General features: G+C 48.9%; 1 protein-coding gene across 6 annotated transcripts in view; it reads right to left on the bottom strand.

Moving 5' to 3' along the window:
• The window catches only part of SPTBN1 (spectrin beta, non-erythrocytic 1), a 111,601-nt gene that overhangs the window by 61,489 nt on the left and 27,407 nt on the right, over window positions 1-22,705 (bottom strand). For 4 of the 6 annotated variants that reach the window (XM_050316968.1, XM_050316969.1, XM_050316971.1 and 1 more), the window contains exon 2: window positions 16,763-16,959. In XM_050316968.1, coding sequence (XP_050172925.1) covers window positions 16,763-16,910 — 148 coding nt within the window. In that variant the 5' untranslated portion in view covers window positions 16,911-16,959. Of the gene's footprint in view, window positions 1-3,254; window positions 3,740-16,762; window positions 16,960-18,399; window positions 18,425-22,705 lie in introns of those variants that run through there. The other 2 variants (XM_050316967.1, XM_050316972.1) reach the window with 2 other exon arrangements.

Raw genomic sequence — 22,705 nt, 5'->3', positions numbered from 1 at the left:
TTTCACTGTCTGGCTGACTGTTCCCGACTCAGCAGGAGGAATCTCCTCCACTGACACAACCTGCACGAGCTCCATGGAAACGTGCTTCCCACAAACGAGTTTTGGGGTTCTGTCTTTACTTGCAGAGAGCAGCTCCAGCCCTGCAACATGATCCCTCCACGCTGAACAAGTGGCCATGAGAACCAAAACTCCACACCTAGGTTTTTAGGATGATAGCAACCACTGATGGTATCGCTCACTTATCGTTCCAGCACTGGGGGAACTAACCATAATAGGAACTGAGTGAAACTTCTTGAAGGAAACACAACGCTGCAGCGTTTTCCTCCCCACACCTGCGCTGACATTCTCACGAGCATAAGCACTGAGCATGTGAACTCCTGCATTACCATACACAGGCCTTCAGGCTTTCTTCAGGCACAAAGACAGCCTGGACTCACTCTGCTTCACTGCAGCCCATGGAGGCAAACGGGAGCTGGGATTCCCTGGAGGTGACCCTTGGCAGCTGCAGAAGGAGCCGGTCTGGGCCCTTCAGTGCAGTCCCACACCTGCACCGGCTTCACACCCCGGTGGGACTGGGCTGCAAAACCTGCTTTAATCGCCCCACAAGCAGCATCAGGTTGAACAAGAGTTTCCTTACAAACAGCACTTCAAGGCATTTCAAAGAGGTGGAGGGCAGGAGCGCCATGGGGATCACCTATGATCTGAACGTGCTCTGTCTGTAGCATTTTGGGCAGAATTTGGCTGGCTCCTCTCCTCATATGAAGCTGCCAGTGCCAAACCTCCTGCATTGTCAATGCTGGGAAAGAGGAGGTCACAGGGAGCTGTCTCCTGCTCACTCCTTCAGACTTCTCTTTGTACAGGGCCCGAGCACTTGCTCTGTTGTTTTAGACAGAACAATATGCTCCCAAATGCTTTTTTTGAGGCAAACTCCCAACATTCACTAGACCTGTGCCTTGCTACAATCCAGTGCAAAGCTGGGGACTGTTTTTTTCGTGATAACTGCAGGAACTGTGAAAAAAGAGGGACAAATTCAGCGTGGGAAGAACATGAGCAGAGGTTATGGCAACCTGTGTGGTGCTGCTCTAGAGAGCCATCCTACCGGAGGCGGGAGCAGCAAAACAGTTATAGAGGAGGAAAACACAAAACCAACGAGGCAGGAGAGCTTCCCAAAGGACTTTTTAGCAGACTGATGAAGGTTTGAAATGTGTCTGCTCTTACTTGTTTGCACATGTCCTAAGTGAAAAAGGTAAAACTGGTGCTAGCTCTGTAATTTAGAAATGGTACTTCCATCCAGCTCATCCTTGCTGCTCTGAGCCTGGGTGCCCTGAGCAATGCCCAGTGCCACACAACACCCCATGTCTGCACCACAGCCTGCCAGCACCTCAACATGGGACAACCCCAAAATAATGGCTCTGCACATATTCTTCAAGCAAAGAGCCATTAATCCAAGGCAAGACATCTTCTTGTCAGCAGAGTGAAGCCACTCCCTTTACAGCACACCCGATATTCGGTATGGTTATTTAGCATTTCAGGGAGTATCTGGTGCATAATTCACAACACTTCCTGCACCCAAGCTCCACCCTGAACGAGATCACCGACAGCACTCATTTCCCAGCCTGGGATGTGAGTAAACACTACAGGATGATCTGCTACAAAATCCCTCCTTACACTGCTGTGCTGTGTTGCAGAGAATTCACTGCATTTTATCTCTTCTGCTGGAGGAAACTGCAGTACCTTTAGGGACAGCACTGCATTTGTTTTTAACTTTTTTTTAAAGTCAACATGGTGCATTCCACTGAAGGGAAAACTCACTTTCTGTGCTCTCAACAATGCAGCCTGCTTTCCTCTTTCAGTGTGATGTAAACACACAGATAACGGATTCCTGAAGCAGTGACCCTGAAAATGATAAAATCTGCCTTCTTTAGACTGCTAACTTAACCAGCAAAGAAAGAAGACTGAGCCAGGGTTTTTCCCAAGGTTTTTTTTTCTCCAGTGCCACAAACTTACCTCGTTCTTTTTAACACAAATACCACAGCCTGAGATCTGACAGATGTCCAAAATAAAGCCTCTAACACATTCCCCCCTCGTGTGCCAGTTTGGAGCCTGGATTTTCCGTGCCTTGCCCCACGGATGTCTCTGTTCCCAGTGTTTAGGATGCTGTCATTTTGCCTCATTACATGCCCTATGCAGCCACTGCTGTGCCAGTTTACAAGATAAACAAAGTGCTATGAATGAAAGATTTTTTTTTTCCCTCCCTCCTTTAGCCAACAAATCGGAACCTTCTTTGCACTAACCAGGCTCTTCCTCCCTCTCTGACAGGAACCACAGGCCACACTTGCAGCCCAGACCAGAATCAAATAAGAACCACGCACAGAAGGGCGCACTTTGCTGCCCTGGGATTATCTACAGAGTCACACGGATCCAGAGGAAGAGGAGGTTTGGTTTCAGTGAAGAATTCTTTTTTATTTTGCAACTGCAGTGCTAGAGTTCATTCATTCCTGGGCTGTGTCTTACACAGACAAACAGCAGAGTTTGTTCCACCCTGCCTGGGGCAGAGCCGCTGGGCACTGCTCACTCACACTGGGGGATTGCAGCCCAGGCCCAGGCCCACCCTCCCTTCAGAGAGCACGACCATTCCCCGAAGAACCCTCTGCTTCTCACGGGAAAACCTTAAAGGACAGTCTCTACTAAAAGCAGAGTAAAAATGAAAAGAAAGGAGAACGTTAAAGTACATGAGTGCTCTCTCTGAGATCTATGGCGTGAGCAAACTAATTCGTTGGGGAATTATGCAACTGTTCCCCATTTGAAGAAGCGAAGCTACCCTCCTTTCCAGGAGGTATTCAGGGGCTGGGAAGGGACCTTGCTCTGCAAACTGTCCCCAGACACAGCCAGGATTTGTGTCTGGTGTCCAGAGTTCTGATCGGATTTTATCCAAGGATAGAAAAAATAGCAGATTGCTTCCTCACTCTCGTTGTTCTAAGCACCCTTCTTGCTCTAAGCAACTCGGTCTGGGTCAGTCCTCATCTGCCAGGCTGGGTGTCTCCGGGGCTGGACACACACCTCGCACTGAGCAAGACACAGGACACCTCTGGAGTGAGAAACGCCACACGGGCTCCCTTGAAAGAGCACGGAGCTTTTTCCCACAGCAGCGCTCCTGGCCTCTCTCACCTCGATGCAATGAGAACAAGCCCGGACTAACATGTTTATGGGGATCAGAGCACGGCAACACCTCCCCCAAACCCGCACAGGCTTACCTTGTAACTGCTTGAATCTTCCCTCTAACTGGTTATAGTTATAGGGCACCTGAGCTGCGTATCCTGGGGACAACGGCCCGGGCATACTGGCTGATTTTTGTAATTCCATTTACAGGTAACGCAGCGAGACGACGAAGTGCAGCATAAAGGAACCACAGGCTTCTTTACCATACATGCAGGTAAATCCCAGCTTCCTGAGCAGTTTGGCTTCAGTCCCTAGCGAAAACGCTCCCCCCTGAGCCCTAAGTAAATAACAGCTTCGGTTCAAAATCCAGCAGTGTGGCTTGGCGGGTAAGCTCTCTGTAATGGATTCAAACTTAAAGCACCAGGAGCGTGGATTTTTTTTTCTCCCCCAGCTCCACAACAGGCAACTCTCAAGTGCTCGAATCTGGTTCAAATGCTTGTCTGGCGCTGGCGAAACGAAGCGAAATCAAAGCAAGGCTGCGACTGAGCCCAAAGCAAAGGCAGCATGGAGCCACGCGCTGCCGCCCCGGCCGGCGCTCCCAGGAGCCGCGCACACCTCAGCCCTTCCTGCTGGTTTGTAATATAATCGGCAGCCGCCCGGGCGCGGGCTGATGTCACTCGATTACCATACGGCTCGGTGGAGGGAAGGAAGGCTGTACCAAGGCGAAGGGGCGGCGGAGCTCACGCAACGCCCCAGCGAGTCCTTCCGCCGCGGCCGGCAGCGGTGCCCGCGGGGTCCCGGCCCCGCGCCCCGGCGCCGCGCGGCACACGGTGGTACCTTCCCGAGCCGAGCTGCTGGAATTACAGCCTTTTGTTAGGAGCCTCATGTAACGGAAAACTCTCAGATTACTATCACATGAAAAGGAGGGCACTTCTGGGTATTTATCTGCAGGGCTGCCCGCTCGCCCCGGCCCCGCGCGCACACAGAGGCGCTCATTCAGCGCTCGGCGGCGGCCGCGCAGGGGACGCGGGGAGATGTACGCTCCAGCACACCGCCAACAAACGAGGGCTTTGTCCAAAGGTTCCTTAAACGGCCAATTCCTGTCACTTCGGTTTACGTTCCTGGATGATACCGGGGATTTTGACATGCCCTGTGTGCGTGGCTCCTTGCCCAGTTATCGGTGTGCTGGGTATTACTGCAAGATTAATGGGCTGCGCACTGAGGGGGAGGGCTCTAACGTAAACGAGGATGCCTGGCACCTCAGTACCCTGCCCGAGCACAAACGTGCACAGCAGCGGCAGCACTCGGCACCAGAAGTCAGTTCCCGCACTTGGCATCAGACAGAGGATGTCGGTTTTCCCTCGGGGACGTGAGCTCCCAGCCCTCCCTTATTCATCGGAGAAATTAAAAGGTCAATTCCACATTCATATTCTCAGTACGTAACATTTGCCTGCTCATTTTTAAAACTGCTGATAACATGCACACAAATGTTTTCTCTTTTCTCCTTCTCTTGCATTTCCAAATTCCTTTCCGCTGGAATCCATGTTCTCTCCTCCTCCCACTCCAACCCCTCATTAAACATTTCAAAATGTTGCCTTTGTTTTGATACTGTTATTTCACAAGGTTTAAGTCATATAGTAATTTCTGTGAGGACAATTTCTGTGGGAGAAGCTCAGCCCACTCCCCCGACTCGCTGCAGCCCAAGGTCCTGCTGGGCACAAGGTGGAAATTCCACCAGCCATTACCAGCACACCAGGGAACAAACGTGCAAAGAAGTCCAACCACGAACACCGCCAGTTTGGGGAGAAGTGATGGAAGCTGACACATCTCAGCTGAAGGTTTCCAAAAACACATGGACTGTTGAAAATGCTGGCACATTGCTCCCAAGGTCATAAATACACCTAAAATATTCATGGCTTTTAACTCTACTCTTTTACTCAAAACACCACCTAGTCCAGAGTATTCGCTATATTGACACAGAAGGGCTGTTACTGCTGTATTTCAGCGCACCCCATTATTTCACTGTAGCTGTATTTACACAAGAGTTCTGGTCCTACAGCACACCTCAGCAGAGCCTAAAACACTCAGGAAAGCTGGCCTTCAGTCATCCTTCCAGCAGCACCCACACTTGGGCACGAGGACTCCCGATCTGCAGGGACAGCTGTGCAAGGGAGCAGGGCACTCGTGGCCCAGAAACGTGGCAGGGGGAGCTGAGGAAGCACCTGCACTGGCGGCAGGATGCTGCTCCCTGACAACAATGGGCTCTGCTAAACCTTCCCCTGCTGATCTCCGTGCTCTCGAGCCAGCTGTCCCTCGGCACCCACACGCCCGCCCTGGCCACGGCATTTCCAGGCCGGGGTGGGAGGGAAGAAGGCTAACACAAAAGGCTCCAAAATTCCCAGGAGCAGAGCTGGGTAAGCAAAGCCATTAACATACCAAGGAGAACTCCCCCGAGCTGGAGGAGCACGTTTTGCCCAGCACACAAGTACAGGCTTATTTCCGTCACCGAGTTTTTCCCTGCAGCTTCCTCCCAACGGCAGGAGCTGCCTGCACTGCCTGACCTATGATATAATTAAGTGCAAACCCTTCCCCGGGAGAGCAGGCAGGCAGCCAGGCCCTACCTGCAGGCATATCAGCTCACTGCCATCCCACCTTGAGCAAACAGGTGTTGCTGTGTGAGCTCACAGGTAAAACTGAAGTCCAAGGGACTGACAAGGGAGCTGGAGCATTTTTAATGCCATGAAGGCCACAAGTCAGGAACTTTTCCCCAGCTGAAAGCTTTCCCAACACCTTTGGCAGGCGATGCTCTAACGCACGTGGGCCATTATTAAAAATATTAAAAAGTGAAGTATTACAAAAGGAAAATATTAAAACCTAAAAATAATCATTTGGCTTTGGCCCATATAAAGCACAGGCTGGCCTTACCCACCCCACCACGAAACGCTACCACCACACACACGAATTTACACTTCAGATTGTCCTCCGTGGGACAACCCAACCTGGTTAGCTTCAAAAAATACTGAACAAAATGTGGGGGTTGGTATTCTTTTTGTCCCTATTCCCTCTGTGTGCCCTCTCCCTATTTCGGCCTGCTCACTAGCGCTAAACGCTTCCTTACAAAGAAAAGGAACTGCAGCAGGTATGGATGGAACAGTGCAGGCTACACAGAAGGTAGGGGTGAAAGCTAAAGGAAAAGCTAAAAGTTCAAACCTGTGTTTGAACTGAGCTTGTTTTGCCCCAGGTTTGGCAAACAGAAGCACCAGACCCTCACACATTGTGGGCAGCACTCGCTGTGAAATTCTGACCTCACTTGAGTTGCCAAGCAGGTTGGCACTCGGGCTGACCAACAGGCCCCAACAGCAGCTGTGACAGACTTTGCTGCCGATGGTTTCGGCTCCCGGGGATGGCCCTGGTGCCAAGATGGCCCTGGGGATGGCTCAGCTGCCAGGGCCTTCCTGCCACCTTGCCGGGCGATGCCCTACGCGCTGGAGGCTCCGCCGAACAGGGTGGTGGGAATTCAGGGGAAAGAACAAAGCAAAATGGGGACGTGTCTGTGTTTGTGAAATGCTACACCACTTGTAGCAAGGCTGCTCCAAGACAGGCATCCTGCCAGCTCCCAGTCCTGTCTGAGAGTCACAGCAGCCTAATCCCTGGGTGTGCTGGGCACTGCAGGGACTGAACCTGAGCCCTGGCTGCTGCTGTCACTGAGCGCTGCGCCATCGATCCCAAGGCTCACACGCACAAAGGCCTTTGTCACACCGGCTGCTCCTCCTTTTCTGTGGTTATCTTTCACTGACTAAGCCCTAGACTATACTAATTAGATAATGTGTTATGGAGGAATTGAGTGCTTTAAAGCCAGAGATAGCTTTTGAGCACTGGGCCAAGTGCAACTTATCAAGTGAACACAGCTGGAAATTGGCCGTGCTGTAATTAATTACTGATTACAGCGCTGGAGGAAAAGAAGGGCCAGATCATAAATAAAGTTCGGAATATCAAGGAGGGAGCTTGTTGGGGTTTTTTCCCTGCTAAATTTTTTTTGCCCAGAGCTGTGAAATAACTTTTGCTGGTACTGTTTGAATTGCCCCTCTCCTACAGCACCTGGCAAGTGAGGATGGCTCGCACTGTTTGTGTACTTGCCCAGAGTAAATAAACACACATCTGATTATCCACTTAGCCATAATGCAGAGTGTCTTAGCTGGCACGATCAGAGCTTTGCAAAGCCTCAAGGAGAATGAGAGGTTGATTACAGCAATATTATGAATGTACAAGGGACATCTGGGGACAGCTGCTTACCCCAGAACACAAAAGGATCTGTCCTGGGCTCTGTCTTTATGTGGTTCTGAAAATCGCTGCTGAAGTGAGTGGGTCCTGACCACAAAGGAAAAATTGATGTTTCCAAAGAAGAAACTACTGTTGGATCTAGCAAAGTTATATTTCCAATTCCTAATTATCACTGCTTCTAAGCCAGAGCTTACAATAGTTACAAATCTGGTTAATCATCACTCTTGTCTTCACTCTTTCTTGCTCTTGTAAATTCTCTAGTTGGTGACTAACTGGTAAAAATTACAAGATAAAAAGGATGATTTATTAATCTAAAATGCCAGAGAAATCACGTAACATTTTGCTCTTCTCCTGAAGGAGGGTAAAGTTCTTACACATCCCCTTAGCACTATAACTGAGAACTGAAAACTCCTTATCACACTTGGCTCCATCCACACAGCAAAGACAGAATCTCTCCCTGTATATGCAAGAGGGTAAGGAAAGACAGGCTTTGTGGTGGATTGTTCTAGAATGTAATGGGAAATGGTTATTTTTATCCTATTTGGCAATTTGCATAACATGAATCCTGAGGAGGTAGCTGGTTCCCCTCCAGTTTTTATCTGAGATACTGGAGCAGAGCAGCCCACACACCAAGCCCAACTGAGCCTGCCAACCCCACTACCTGTGCTGCAGGAATTAATGGGAGCAGAATCCATCCTGTAACCTGCCGTGTCCTGCAACACTTGGGAACTGGCTCACAGGTGAGAGAGATACAATCAAACCAAGAGAGCTTCTCTTCAGTAACACTGCCATGTCACAAAGTATCTCCACGTTTCTCTTTAAAGGGGACTTCAGGTCAGTGGCAACTACCTTGTCCTCAAAGTCCTTTCCAGACATTCTCTGGGACCCACAGGGGCTTCTGAGAGCCAACGCCATCAAAAGGCAAGGGAAAGGGGCCGATTAAGAGGCAGGAGACAAGGATTTTTATCAGAGAAAGGTCTGTTCACATGTTTTCCTTTTGCCACATCCAGGCTGGCCTTTCAGCAGCTCCACACCCAGTCCCAGGCACTATCCAGCTCTGGGCTCCAGATGAGCCTGGAGCTTGTGACACCTGAAACCAAAGCAGCACAAAACCTTGGGGAATCTTCTCACAATTCCGGCCAGAATATCAGCTTATTACTGAAACTGGGTCAGTTCCACCTGGTTTCGGGTTTCAGTTTACACAAGTCCCAGATTAACAGGAAGGCTGACATGACTTTTGCAACAGCATGTCCTTGCTACCTGCAGGAGTGGAGCACCTGCCAGGAAGGCCCCCAGGACAGAGCTACAGGAAAACTCGGGGACCATTTCGGAAGGAATGATGGTTTCTGTTGGTTTGCATTCCAGCCCAAAGGGTTCTGCTGACCTGTAATGCTTCCCATGCTCCCTGAACTCCCCAATGCAGGGAGGTAATCCCCGAAAAACTCAGCTACATGCCCAGGCTTCATTTGTTGCCCATGAAATGCACTTAGTTTTTTCCCCTGGCATAGATGAATAACCCTTAAAAATCCAGCTCAAATCAAGCACATTGCAAGTACACACAACACACTTGCTTGGAAATTTTGGCTTGAAAACAATTCTTGATTTTCATCCTGAAAATTCTTTTTTATGGCCTTTAAGGTCCTATTTTAGAGGCTGAAATTGTTTTTATTGCCTCTCCCTCCTTTCCCCTCCATCTAAATTGCATCTATGTTCTTATGTAAGGGAAAGAGAGATTCCCACCCTCCTTTTTCTCTTCTTTCTTTTGCACCATTTCCTCCTTTTTCCACTTTGACCACGAACACAGAAGATGCACTGTTGCTACACCAAAATCACTCAGGCAAGAAAATTCAATCTCCCGCTACTCCTGAGCAAAATGGAAATTGGATGAAAACAAGCAGCAGAATACACTGATCTTTACAAATCCTCATAAGCCAGAGTATTCCCCATCTGGAAACTGCTCTCCCTGCAAAAAACCCTTAGTGATCAATTGACAAGTATTTTCTGTGTCCAACACATGAAGTCATTGTTACAGAGCAAACTATTTCATTTTTATACAATGTTTAGAAAAAACCGATATCTTCTATACTTAGATGTATGAATCCTGCCGCTTGACACCCCTCTGCTTTAAAGGCTTAGAAATGTTTAAAGGAAGAAAAACCTCAAAAACCATCACACAACAAACACATACAAAATGGTTGGAAAAAAAAAAAAATAGTAGTGTTTGTGCTGCCCAGTAGAAGAGCTCAAAACTCTTCGGGAGAATGCTGGACACAAACGTGGCAGTGGATTTTCATCATCCTCTCTACTTGGCCGCTCCTCATCCCCGTTCCTGGTCTTTCTGTCTCTTCCCCACCAAGACAACTCCAGTCTCCAGGCAATCTGGGTTTCTATCTCTCCAGGATATTACCTCCAGATAAGAATCAAAGCTCTGATCTGAGGGAATGATTTCATCGCTAATCTCTCGCCATTAGAAGAGCTCCAAGGTTAACAGAAATTAGTAAACATTTCGGAATCCTGTATTGAATTTCGCTTTGCAGTATGCTCTGCTAGACATTATTTATACTTCAGGGAGTGCTTTCAGGCAGTATCCCAGCAACAAATAGAAGGAAAAAATGCAAGGCACATTGCAGATTTGGCTGAATAAATAACATAAATACAGAAAAATGGCTAGTTAGATGCTAAGGACATGAGACGAGAACATTCTCTTCTGCGTACGCATTTTTTGTGAAAAGACTTCTTTTGAATTACAGGCTCATGACTCGGTTTTGAAATTCATCCATAGCTAAGCTCACCCCTGAGAGAAGTCATTATTAAAAAAAAAAAAAATTAAGAATCCATTATTGGCATGTAGTTTCTATAAAGAAGAAATCCTTTCCATCAAGAAGACTCAGCAAATTATCTAAAAACAATCTCATTGTCTCAGTGAAGGCTGCCATGATTTCTGTGTATTAAATATCCCTAAAACGTTGATTCCAACAGCAATGAACACTTACACTCTTGTCAGTCTTCAGGTTTGCCACACTGGGCCACTCTGGGCCAGGTTCCCAGCCAGTGTAAGTCAGCACAGCCTCACATAAGCCACGGGAGAATGCCAGTGTATACCAGCTGACAACCTGGCTGGGAGGTTCCTCCTAAACCACCAGCTTCAGCGTGATTTTATCCCAGCCCCACAACAGTGCCCGGCTCAGCTCCCACTGACTCCATGGAGGGAGTCTCCCAGGGAACATTTTCCTTTCCCTGAGCAGCTGGTGCAGCCAGAGTTTTACTTTCTTCACAAATCCTGACCTGCACCAGCTGGTGCTGAACGCTGCCTCCTGCTCAGCCCAGTGTTTGGGGCAGCCTTGCTCCAGAGCTCTTACCCCTCAGTGATGCCGTGGGAATGAAGAGGTGAGGAGAACTGAAGTGGACAGGTGAGCAGTGTGCTGTGCTGCTCTGGGAATTCAGGCACGGTTCTCAGCTCAAAGCAGTGCACGTAAGGAAGCACCCTGTGGAGGTCAGTGAGTGCCAAGGTGTTCAAACGATCCCGCAGATTTACCTGCTTCCAGGATTATCCCCGAGCATATTGCACAGGTAATATCCTGAAAGCAAATACAGCTATGCACACAGAGCAGCACACGTGCATTGGCTTTCCATCTTCTTCCTCTGGGTACAGATGGCTTTTTATATTTCATCTGAACCGCAGCACGCAATTCTCCTGTCCCTTGTTTGCTGAACTACTGAGCTGCTGTCCAAGCACAGCTCCTTTGTGCGTGAGGACTGGGTATGCCTGGAGCCTCCACAAGAGCCACGAGAGGCAGCTATGGGCCTGTGCTCCAGTGCAGGAGCACAGTGCACAGGAACTCAAAGATCTAAGGATCCATCAATACAGGCTCACGCTGGCAGGACGCTGGGCTGTCCTGTGGACGTGTCCAACCCGGCCCTGCTTAGTGCTGAAAGGATTTCAGCAGGGGCGTACCCTGACGGCAGTGTCAGACTTTCCAGAGTGGGGCTGCCAGCAGCTGCTCCTATCCTGCTCCCTCCCAAAGAAGCAAAAGCCTATTTTCCCAGCTCCGCTCATCCTGCCTGCACAACGTGTGCCAGATTGTTCACCAGGATGCAACCACTGTCATGCGTCACTCTGTTACCAAGCACTCACAAATCTGTCCACGGAGCAGACAAGCACGTGTGATTCCAGAAAACTCCAGAGGTACGTTCAGCAGTGCCTGCCTCTTTTCACAAGTTTGGCTCTACATCAGGAAGCTACACTGGAGCACGGATCTAATCAGACTACAAAGAATCTGACTTACACCTCCATGTAGTTTGCAACACTACTTGTTTGATTCTAAAGAGAGAGAACCCCCCCAAACTATGCCTAACTGATACCCAAAATCACGTTGTTATAGTAGAAAGATAAAAATGACCTCTGCACCAAGTTACATTTTCAAAGGGACATCAATGGATACAAGTTGTTCCTGTTTACTTGGAAGCTATTCTATGTTTCACAGACGTGCCTGCACGACACACAGCCCACCAAATGAGACTCCTGCTCCCAACACCAGCCTCTGTGGATTCTGGGAAGGTCAGCAACAACAGCTGAGAGACTGCTCCAGAAGTAAAATCCAGAAGGAAAGCATTGGGTGAGGTCAACATTTGGAAGAGCTTTAGTTAAAATAATTCCATCAACTTTTATCTGAGTAAAGCAGGATTTTTCAAAACAAGCCCTTCCACACTTATCTGAGAAGGCCTGCATCAGGCCCTTGGCTGCTAAGCTAACCCAGGGGCTCACGACCAGCACTGCCCTGCCAGTGCCGAGGAGACTGCACTGCTGGGAGGTTTCTATTACTCTTTAGTGTCAAGCAAACCCTTCAGGTGCCCTTCCAAGTTGATTTCCAAGTGTCAATATAACGCTGAGTTCTCTTTCCTTAAGCTCTTGCTACTGTTAAAATTAGTCACTGATTTTCAAGGCCTGGATAGCTCAGGTACTGGATATTCAGGGAACATCCTGCAAGAGCTTATTCTCAGAATGCTCTTTCAAAGCCTAGAAGAAACCAAAGGTTTATTTTTTTGAGCTCTAAATCATTGTACTTTGTCCTTCTTTATTGATCTGAGACCTGAAAGTTCACTCTGACCATGCACATTATCTTTTTATCTTTAGTTTATACGCAGGGGGAAACAGAAACTTTGCTATGAGAGAGGCTTGACAGCAGGGACAGGCAGGTGTGTGACACCCTGACAGCACTAGAAGCAGGATCTTTCTCTTCACTCTTTTAGGGAGTTGTCCTGCTGACTCTTTGCACTGGAGCTGTAAAAGGGATGACTTCAATATCAGGGCCAAAAGGGCTAATTAGCCCCACTTATGGTACCCATAACTTTCCCACTGCAAAGTTTCTCTAGTTTTTTAACCTTAGGAAATGGGTATTCTACTTTCTTAACCAGAAAAATGTTTTAGTAGTGTAACTTCAGGAACAATTTCTCCCTTTTGCTGCTGGGAGAACTGAAGTTACTGGCAGGAATGCCAAGCCTAGTTTGTGCAACAGGGACTGCTAAGGAAAGCTGCACACCAAACACAGCCTCTGTGCCTGGGTTCCCCTGTAAGGCTCAGGAACAGCACGCTGTGCAACACCCGTGAGTGTCCCGAGCTTCACTTGGCTGAAGCTGGAAAAGGAAGGCACAGCTTCCCCTGCCTGCACTAAGAAACTGCTCTTACGTCATCAACTTTGAAGCTGATTTCAATTCATGTGCCAGAGCACTGAGTCACAGACCCTCTGGTCACAAGGGTGAACCCAGAGGATAAAAGGGCAAAACACCAGTGAGCAGAAAAGCGAGCAACTTCAGCCAAGTGGTTTTAATATTGAATTAGCCAACTGAAGAAACGGAAAGTTTTGGAGGTGACAATTCTCATACTACCCGAAAGCAGCACCTGAGGTGGCAAGCACAAGTACCCCTGAACGTCACAGTCCCAGGCTGAGTGTGGAAAATGCTGCTGAACAACTGGACTGTTTCTGAAGGCCTTTGCCAGAGCTCGATGCCCCAAGGAGCTGCACAACAAATCTTGTTAGCTAATGGTCCTCAACAGACGAAATCCAACCCTGGAGGATTTGTGAATGAAGAATCTTGGACAAATGTGATATCTTTTTGGCTCCTACAGAGCAGGTAGAATTACCTGGTCTTCCAGCAAGACCTTCCAAAGCACCACAGAGAGCAAGGACAGGTGAAAGATGATTTCCTACAGTGAGATACCTTACTTGGCAAAGAAGGGATCGGTTACCTCCTTCTCATATCAGTTGCAGAGTGAGTTAGTTCAACATGAGTGGCAACCAATCTGGTTGTTGCACATCCCTTCAGATCTAGATTCTGATTGAAAGCTGAGTTCCCAGATGATCTGCTGGTTTTAAACCCAACATCCCTTTGCATTCTGGTTTTCATGGCACACAGACCACTCCAATAGCATCAGTTCCCAGCTGCTGTGCTGGCAACAGTTTTTCTAAGCTTTACCTGAGCTTTTCTCCAGGACGTTGTTCCCATCACAGACTAGGCTGACCACCATCTCCTCCTTTGCTGTTTAAATATTTCAGCACCCTGATGGAACATGGGGCCATCATGAGTCTTTGTAGAACAGAGTCTCAGACTCCAGCTACAGACCTCACTTCTTGCCTACTCACTCTTAACCTTACTTAGCCTCAAAGGAAATAAGTTTCACTTAAATTACGGTAAACCAGAATGAACACGAGATGGAAGCTCTGCTGAAGAGGCACTTCCCAGCTTGCAGAAGAACGTGGACAGAAGACGCCTGCACCAGGGGAGCGAGTACACAGCCATTAGTCAGGCAGTGCAACATGCCCACAGCTGTTCTAGTCTGGAATGCAACAGCTTCCACCTCAGAGATGGAAAATAAAGAACCAGTGCCTGCCCATTTGAAACCTTTCATACTGGGGATGGGGGGACAATGATGCACGAGCACTCTGTAAACTGCAAAACACTGACAGCCTTTTGATTTATCTTGTCACTGGCATGCTGCTAGAGAGGGACAGCCACGGGCAGCCCTTGGAGACAACTCATTCAGGACCTCTGAGAGAGAAGTGCTGTTCTCAGAAGGTGGCCAGCCTTGGAGATGAGGGAAGGGGCCCGTGCCCACAAAGAACCAGTGCCTATCTAAGTCAAACTGGAGTGTTAATCAGTAAATACAGATTCTGAAGGTGGAACACAACCACTTCTGCTTCAGAGAGCAGAGAAATTCACCCAGAGGAATGCAATGGTGCAACATCCAGAGAAAGGTAGGGGTTGTAAAGCTCAGAGGAACCTCCTGACATCCCCCAGCACAACTGTGCATTACCAGCCACAGGCATTCACACAGCCACTCTTGTGCCTGATCCCATGACAATCAGCTGAACTACAGAACACCTTTCCAGAAAGAGCCTGTCTCGACTGACAGAGAACAATGACAGAGGTTATTGCCAGCACAGCTCCGGGCTGCAGCTGCTAAAGACCTGCAAGTGACTTCCTGGGGAGAAGCAAAACAAAATGACCCACCAGACAGTACATCTGAAAACACACACTGAATGGTGCCAGGAGCACCTCGGCTCAGCCTTTAATCAGAGCCCCCCATTTGCAACACAAACCTCTCTTCCCTCCTCTCTCCCTGCACCATGATTAGGCTTTCAAGCAGTGCTGCAGCAGTGCAGCATGCTAAGCCAAGCTTTGGCAGCACACGGCAGTCTCAGCACTTACAGGAGAGAATTACAGGTATGAAAATGTATCAAATTAAAATAACTATGAGTAATGCTTATTCAGAAGAAAAATAAATACACCATACTGTGGGAAAATGTTTAAATATGCCTCTGAATGGAATCTTCAGCAAAATTATTTGCTTTGACATTGGTATTTGTTTTAGGCTGTCTAAATAATTCAAGTACTTTCCTTACATTACTTCTCCTTGAAATAAGAGTTTCATGTTTATTATTCATTACTCAGGTGGGGAGCTCTGTTTGCTACAAAAGTAAGTGGAACAACCGACTGCAGTAAGGTGAGATGTGGGACCCGAACGTGGCTCGTGAGCTTTGTACTCAAAAGCATTTCCCACCCAAGCAGCAGAATATAACCTACAACCACTAAAGGTGGCAGGAGTAAAACACAGTTTCTTCCTCAAACAAGATTAAACTGCTAAAATAAAACAACCCAAGTTGAGATTCTTTTTGTCCACCACCAATCTACCCCCACAACAAACTGCTTCTGACCCCACTTGGCACAGCCCTGTCCAGATCGGGCATTTTCCCTGTCATTCCAAACCCACCTCGTGACGAGAACTGCTGTAATTAAAGATGGCAAAATTTAACACACACCCTCTCTGTGAGCAGTTCCATTAAGTCGATACCATTACTATTCATCCTCAGGAAGAGTTATATGATCTGCTCTCTGCCCACCTGCATGAACTCCTTCATTCCCTTGCTGCTCAGCTCCAAACCTGATCCTGCCCTGTGCCTGACACAAAAAGGTGTTCTGCACCTAACACATCCCCAGAGCTGGAACTGAGAGGAGAAAGGGCACCCTGCACTCCAGAGCCAGCCTCATCGGAATCACAAATGGAGCAGCTGATACCTGTGTCTCAGTGCAGCTGATTTAATAAACCTGCTTCCACACCTCATGGGGTGTTGGGTTTAAAACTGTCCTTGGGGCTTGGATTTCACCGGCACAACGCTCAGCATATTTTGAGCTGTTTTCTGTGCTTGTCCCACACTGCCAAGGCATTTTGTTCAGAGGTCAGAAATGTGGGCATGCTACCGTAAAAGTCAGGAAATCATTTACAGAATGCATAAAAATTGCTCTGCAGGGCAGTGCCTCAGAGCTGAGAGGACATGACATCATCTCTTTGCTGCATAAACAAATTTGGTTAATGTACAGACTCTAATGCGCAATAATCCAGTGTTTCAAAAACAAAAAGATCCAATCCAATTTCATGTCTCTGCTGACGAGAGTGGAATTCAGCAGGAGACAGCAAGTATTTCAGAAAAAATGTACAGGCCAGCATTTGTCACTATGTGACAGCTATCTCCACCTACCACATTCCTCCTTCCCAGGGCAAGAGACATGTTTTGCACACCTCCAAAGGAAAATATTTGAAACCAGAGCTTTGTTATCCCTCTGCTTTCTTTTTTTTTTTTTTTTTTTCCCAAATCTGGAAACTGACATCATTATCAATCACAGAAACCTAATCAAAACCATTTGAATGCACAGCCAAAAAGGTTCATAACTGATGAGACTGATGAGGTGAGAAGGGGAGTCAGTACAAGCTTGTAAGTGAAAGGAAAGCCTGGGATGGGATGTCCCTGCTGTGGTCAGTGCTTACCAGCCAGGGCCTTGATGCGGGAGCGCTCGAACAGGCGAGCAGAGCTGTTCTCGTTGTCCCAGTCGTCCACATCCCAGCGGTTGTTGACATCGCTGTACTGCTGTTGGATCTCAATGTTGTCGTAGTCTGTCGCTACCGTCGTCGTCATCCTGAGTCTTCCTAACCTCTCCTCACCATCAGATTCCTCTTAAAAACCTCTGTGAAAGACATAACAACAATAATCATTTAGACGATATACATACATTGGAAGAGAATCGTGAAGTTTAAGCTCAAGACTTCTGGTTTCAAAAATCAGTGACTTGAAGCACAAGCTCAAGAACAGGTGAGATATCAACGAGTCCTTCAGAGGACAAATAATTGAACGCATATTCTTTAAAAATTAAGTACTTCACAAGAGCCAGCAGCTTTGCTGCATACACATATCCAGAATGTTCCAAGCCACAAAGTGGGATATGTACGGAATAGTGCAGCAAGATACTTTCACAACTGTTATTTTCAAAAGCAGCCCAAGAGCTTTATAGATCTGTGAGTGTTGGCTAAAACATATGGACCTGCGGGTAACTCAGCTAAAAAAAGCCTCAAGCGCAAAGACAACCTCAGTACCTTTACAAAATGGTGTAAATACTGATGGAAAAAAAAAAAAAAAAAGCAGATTCTTAAAAGGCCACGTAAGCATTTGACCAGCAGAAGCCTTTTGACATGGACCTGAAGAAATATTTCCATCTCTGCATGCAAATGCTGACTTTGTGACTGGTCCTGGCAATTTATTTATGAACTAATCCAGATAAAACCAACTAATTAATGCATTGCTTTGAACTCTCTCCAACAACACCATGGCACCCACCAACGCAGCTCTTGGGGTGAGGTTCTCCTCTTTCAGGCAGTCGGGTGCTGTTGCCATTTTTATTCTGTTTTCTAGCAGGAATTTGCATGTATTTATCAGCACTAGCTGTAAGTGAGGCAGACACCTCTTGGGGAGGAGGAGGGAGGTTGTACAGGGATCTGAACCCTGCGGGAACTGGGCTGGGCATCAGTCAGAGCCCAGGGAGACCCCAGGGCCGGCCCTGAGGAGCACAGGGAACACAGAACACATTGCGCGCCTTTGTAAAACATAATACTCACTAGAAATGCAGTTAAACGTGAGCAAGGCCGAGCCCCCTCACAGGGGCCGAGCCCCCTCACGGCTGCCGCGGGGGCCCGGCCGGGGGAACGGGGGCTGCCTGCGGCCACAACCGCCCTCACGGGCAGCGGGCTCGGGGCTCACGGCGGGGCCGACCCCGAACGGCCGGAGCCGGGGCCGCCCCTCAGGGCCGCGGCCGCCCTCACCGCGCATCCGATCCCGCCCTCACGGCAAGTCCGGGACAGCCCCTCACGGCGGAGCCGATCCCGCCCTCCCGGCCGGGGCCGCCCCTCACCGTGCATCCGATCCCGCCCTCACAGCAGGCCCGGTACGTCCCCTCACGGCGGATCCGATCCCGCCCTCACGGCCGAGCCCCGCCCATCCCTCACGGCCGAGCCGATCCCGCCCTCAGGGCCCGCCCCGCTGGCGCCACCTGCCGGGCGCGGGGGGGCCCAGCATGGCTCCTCCCGACATGTCGCGACATAAATCATCCCGCGGGCGACAAACAGCGTGTTACCGTCACTCATCGGCGGCGTCAGTGCCCCGCCGGCCCCGGGATCGCGGCCCCGCCCGGGTGTCTCCGTCCCGCAGAAGGCCCGCGGTTACATAAGGGGCCGTTACGGCGGTGACGGCGCTCGGGCCGCGCAGCAGGTGGGAAGGGAAAGAAGGGCAGGGAAGGGAAGGGAAGGGCAGGGAAGGGCAGGGAAGGGAAGGGCAGGAGCTGCCTCAGCCCCGCAGGGAGAACGCCAGGGAAAGGGCTCCGGGGAAGGGCGTCGGGACGGCGATCCCGCGGCAATGCCCGCAGGAGCCGCGCACGGATCGGTCCTGCCCCCCGCGGGGACCGCGATGGACAAACAAAAGGATGGAGCGAAGGCGGGGGGAAGGATTAAATCCCACTCGCGGCAACGCTGCACGGCACTCACCAGCTGATCCTCAGCGAGCATCAGGCCCAGGCAACAACCTCCCAGTGATCCCTGGACACGGGCACGAATCAGGGTTAATTCCAATTAAATCCATGCAGCAACCAGGGTATAAACAACAAGGGGGAACAGATTGGTCGACAGCATCAGTTTCCTTTTTGTCTATATTCACCAGTGCCCAAGTAAGAGAAGATAGAAAAGCTGCATCTCCAGCTGTCAAAATAAAAGCTGTGACCCCAAAATCGGGATGCAGTGACATGTAATTTAATATAGATGGAACAAGCCATGGGGTTTCATTTGTTTATGTATCTGTGCTGTTTAGACATAAACATAACTAGATCCAGAATAAATTCAGCTCCAACTTGTGCTTTATCACTTCTCTCAGCCTCCCTGAGCATCACACAAACAAAATCTATCCCAGATAAAGCTAAATTGAGCATGAAATGGCCTGTTATCCCCCCACCTATAGGGCTGGAAAACTTGCATCCTTGTTCTGAATCTAATAAAAGCAGTGCCTCTTTCCCTGACATCAAGCTCCCTTTCCTGGGATGTGGCTCCACAGCACAGGGACAGCGAACAGGGAGAGCAGGGATAAAAATCAGCACCTTCCATGGCAAGGGGGGGGCAACACAATGGAATCCTGATCCCAAAACAGACCCAGCTCCACAGTGTGCAGCCACCACCTCCAGCCTGTGCTGGAAAACCGTTTTCCTTGACTCCTGCTGCAGCTCTGATCCAGCACAACCCGCCGGAGCCTCCGGGAACAGGGAGGGAAGATAAACACGAGCTCCAGCAGAAACCTCCAGGCTCTGCCTGCAGGAGTGCAGGTCCTGCAGCTGGGCTGGGCCACAGCGGCACATCTTGGTTCTACATTAAGGATGTCCCCATATGACTCGAGAGACACCAGCAACCGCTCAGAGAATAACGGGGGGGAAACGGCTGGGAATTTTTCTGGAGCTCCTAAAGCAGCTGAGTCCGCTATTAACGACCTTGAGTGTAATTGTCACCCATGGAATCAGCCCTGCACTTGAAGGACACGTGCTGAACACCCTGTGTGTGTATAACATGTCACACGCACACACTTACAGATTTATTTCAACCTGACACCTGCAGTGCTCTGCACAAAGCACCCACCAACCCCACTGAGAGAGCCCCACGGAACACAGAGCACAGGCACTGAGGGAAGCCTTTGTCATTAAACATCCTGGCCTGGCTTTGAGCTGAAACACCCAGCTAATAAAGGAACAATGTTTTCTGGGGAGAGCCAAAGGCAGCACAAATTCCAGCTGTCAACATCCCGGGCAGCATCCTCCAAGCCAAGCCACAGTAAGGTTTGGTAAACACAGGCACACTGGGATCGAGGCACTTTAGGAATGGCAGGTCCCGGTTTCATCACCATTCCCAAATCAGACAGGCTCTAGGATGTTATATAGGGCTTAAAAGGCTCTGGGGTTTCCCAGCTAGTCCAGATGCTCCTAAAGTCACCTGCCAGCGCTGGCTGCACCTGGGCTTGGAGATATTAGCAGGCAATTCCAGGGACGAGGAGGCACAGGGGTGTACTAATAAATAGCATGGAGCAGCTCCAGGCCCTGAACCCACAGCACAGGCCCACCAGGACAGGCAAAGAAAGGTCTGTACAGCCCCAAACTTCTTCACTGATAAAACACAACACTTGCCTTCTGCCACGGATACAGTGCCAGAGGACCTCATGAGACAAAAGAGATCAAACCATTTCGTTTCAAAGCATTCTTTAAAACCTATTGCATAAGTGGAGGGCGGGGGGGTTGGCATTATCTTCAAAAAGAAGGAATGGCTGGAAGAAAAAAAAGTCAGCTACCAGGAAGAGCATTTTCTCAGACAGCTTTCAAAGGCCATATCCAGGGGTCAGACCTTTTGTATTTATTTACAGAAATACACCAGATTCTGCTCTGTTTTCTCCTCAGATAATAGAAAATAAACAGGTTTTTTCAGCCCATCTGAAGAATGAATTCATTTTAAAAAATTCATTGGCTACTTTTAAATGCAATCATGTAATTCACTAAACAGGCTGAGACTGTAATCCCTGAAGTTCTGCCATAACCACACATCTGGAATTACTTCCTAATAGTTACATTTATCTTTAAAGTAAACACTGTTTTTTCAAGAGTTACTATTCTTCCAAGAAACACGCTAAGCTGTACTTAAGACTCATGTTACTCTTACCAAGGATTGTCAAGAGGTTTTCATGGGGTTCTGATTGAAGGAAATCTATTTTGAACAGCAATGCCCAAATGGTCTCACTGCTTATGTAAACAGACACACTACCCAACCTATCACAGGGGTTTTTTCTGGCAATAAAGCTGAATTGTGTGTTTATCTTGCATTCCCACTGCACGTGTGACGGGGCTGAAAAGGGGACAGGGACACCTGCAGGTCACCAGAGCACACGGGTCTGGGGACAAGCACGAGCACAACCACTGTGACAGGGACCCTACAGATCAGATATGTACCTCAGGGAAACCAGAATTACACACTCCCTCCTGTCTGGTACCCCTCTGAAACCAAGGCTGGGTGAGCACAGAAATCAATTCCATCACCCTTTTTGCAGGATACTTTCCCTCCCAGTCTGTACTTCTCTCCTACTGGTGGCTCAGACCATCTCATCACTCCAACAAATTCACTTTACAGCAGTGATTATTATTAAAAAAAGGAAAATCTAATTAAAATATAAACAAACTTTGCATTTATTCTGAGCAACATTCAGCTCGCTCCTAACAGCAGCACAACAAGCATTTAATAATTTTTGAAATGTCATTTTAAACTGATATTTAAGCTAGGGAATGGAAGTTCTTCTGAACTCCCAGCCTCCGGCCACATTTTGTCACCCCATCAGGGTGGGATTCTCACCTTAAGCTTCCTCAAAGAGGAAAGTGGCCCAGGCACAGGTCAAGAGGGACATCTTTGGAGAGGCTTGAGGGTGGATGCAAAATGAAAATACACAAACACCCCCACAAGTCAAATCCTCAAGTATTCACAAAACACTGGTTAGAAACCCAGGGCTCTACAGACCCCTTGGATTGAAACACTGAACTCCTGAGCATAAAAGAGCTTAGAAAGACTGGAAAATGCACCTCCCAGTTCCAGCCGTTCCCTAACCAGGAGCCCAGGAGATGCTTTCCAGCCTCTCCCCTGCCCAGGCTTTGTGCTGCTGAACTGCAGCACAGAACTTCCAGGGACAGGAGCTTCCCTGTCCTGACAGGGCAGTGAGGATAACACACTCCCATTCTGGCTTGTTGTTTCAGCTGCCAAACCAATCCCAAAATAATGAAGGCAGTAACTCAGCAAGGCTGTGACTCCCTTGACCTCCAGTATTCCCTCTCTCGCATGCAGGGTCTGGCTCCCAATCCCATCTTTCCTTCAGCAAACAGAACCGCAGTGTTTCTGCATTTTCCAGCCCCAGAGTGCTCCATGCCTTTGTCTCTGCTTCCCCAGCCAATTGTACTTTGTGGTGCCGGCTCCTCTGGCTGTCCAGGCCCCGGGACGTGGAGGCCGAGAGCCCAAAGCTCCCTGAAAGGTCACAGCCAAGGGGGACAGGCTGTGCTACCAGGGACTCAAATGCCACAATCAGCGTGTAGGGCACTCCAGGAATGCACAAACGAGGCAAGACTGAAGCCTCTTTATTCCCAATCCAGGCTGGAAAAGCCTGCAAAGGTCATTAAAATCACGCAGCCCGTCCTTCACGAGTGAGCTCTGCTTCCCACAGCTCAGATAACCCATCACTTGAAACCACCGACCAGGGAGCTGGGAGTGATTTGCAGCCTCTTATTTTCCTTCTGAGGTCCCTGGGATATCAGGCTCCCGCTGGGACATGGGTACATATGAAATGAGCACTGAAACAACTTGAGGAAGTGTTTGTGCTGCTCA

The sequence above is a fragment of the Myiozetetes cayanensis genome, unplaced genomic scaffold (genome assembly GCF_022539395.1).
Source record: "Myiozetetes cayanensis isolate MyiCay16 unplaced genomic scaffold, myiCay2020 scf2-11, whole genome shotgun sequence".
NCBI lineage: Eukaryota > Metazoa > Chordata > Aves > Passeriformes > Tyrannidae > Myiozetetes > Myiozetetes cayanensis.
This window is presented reverse-complemented; position numbering and strand designations above follow the sequence as displayed.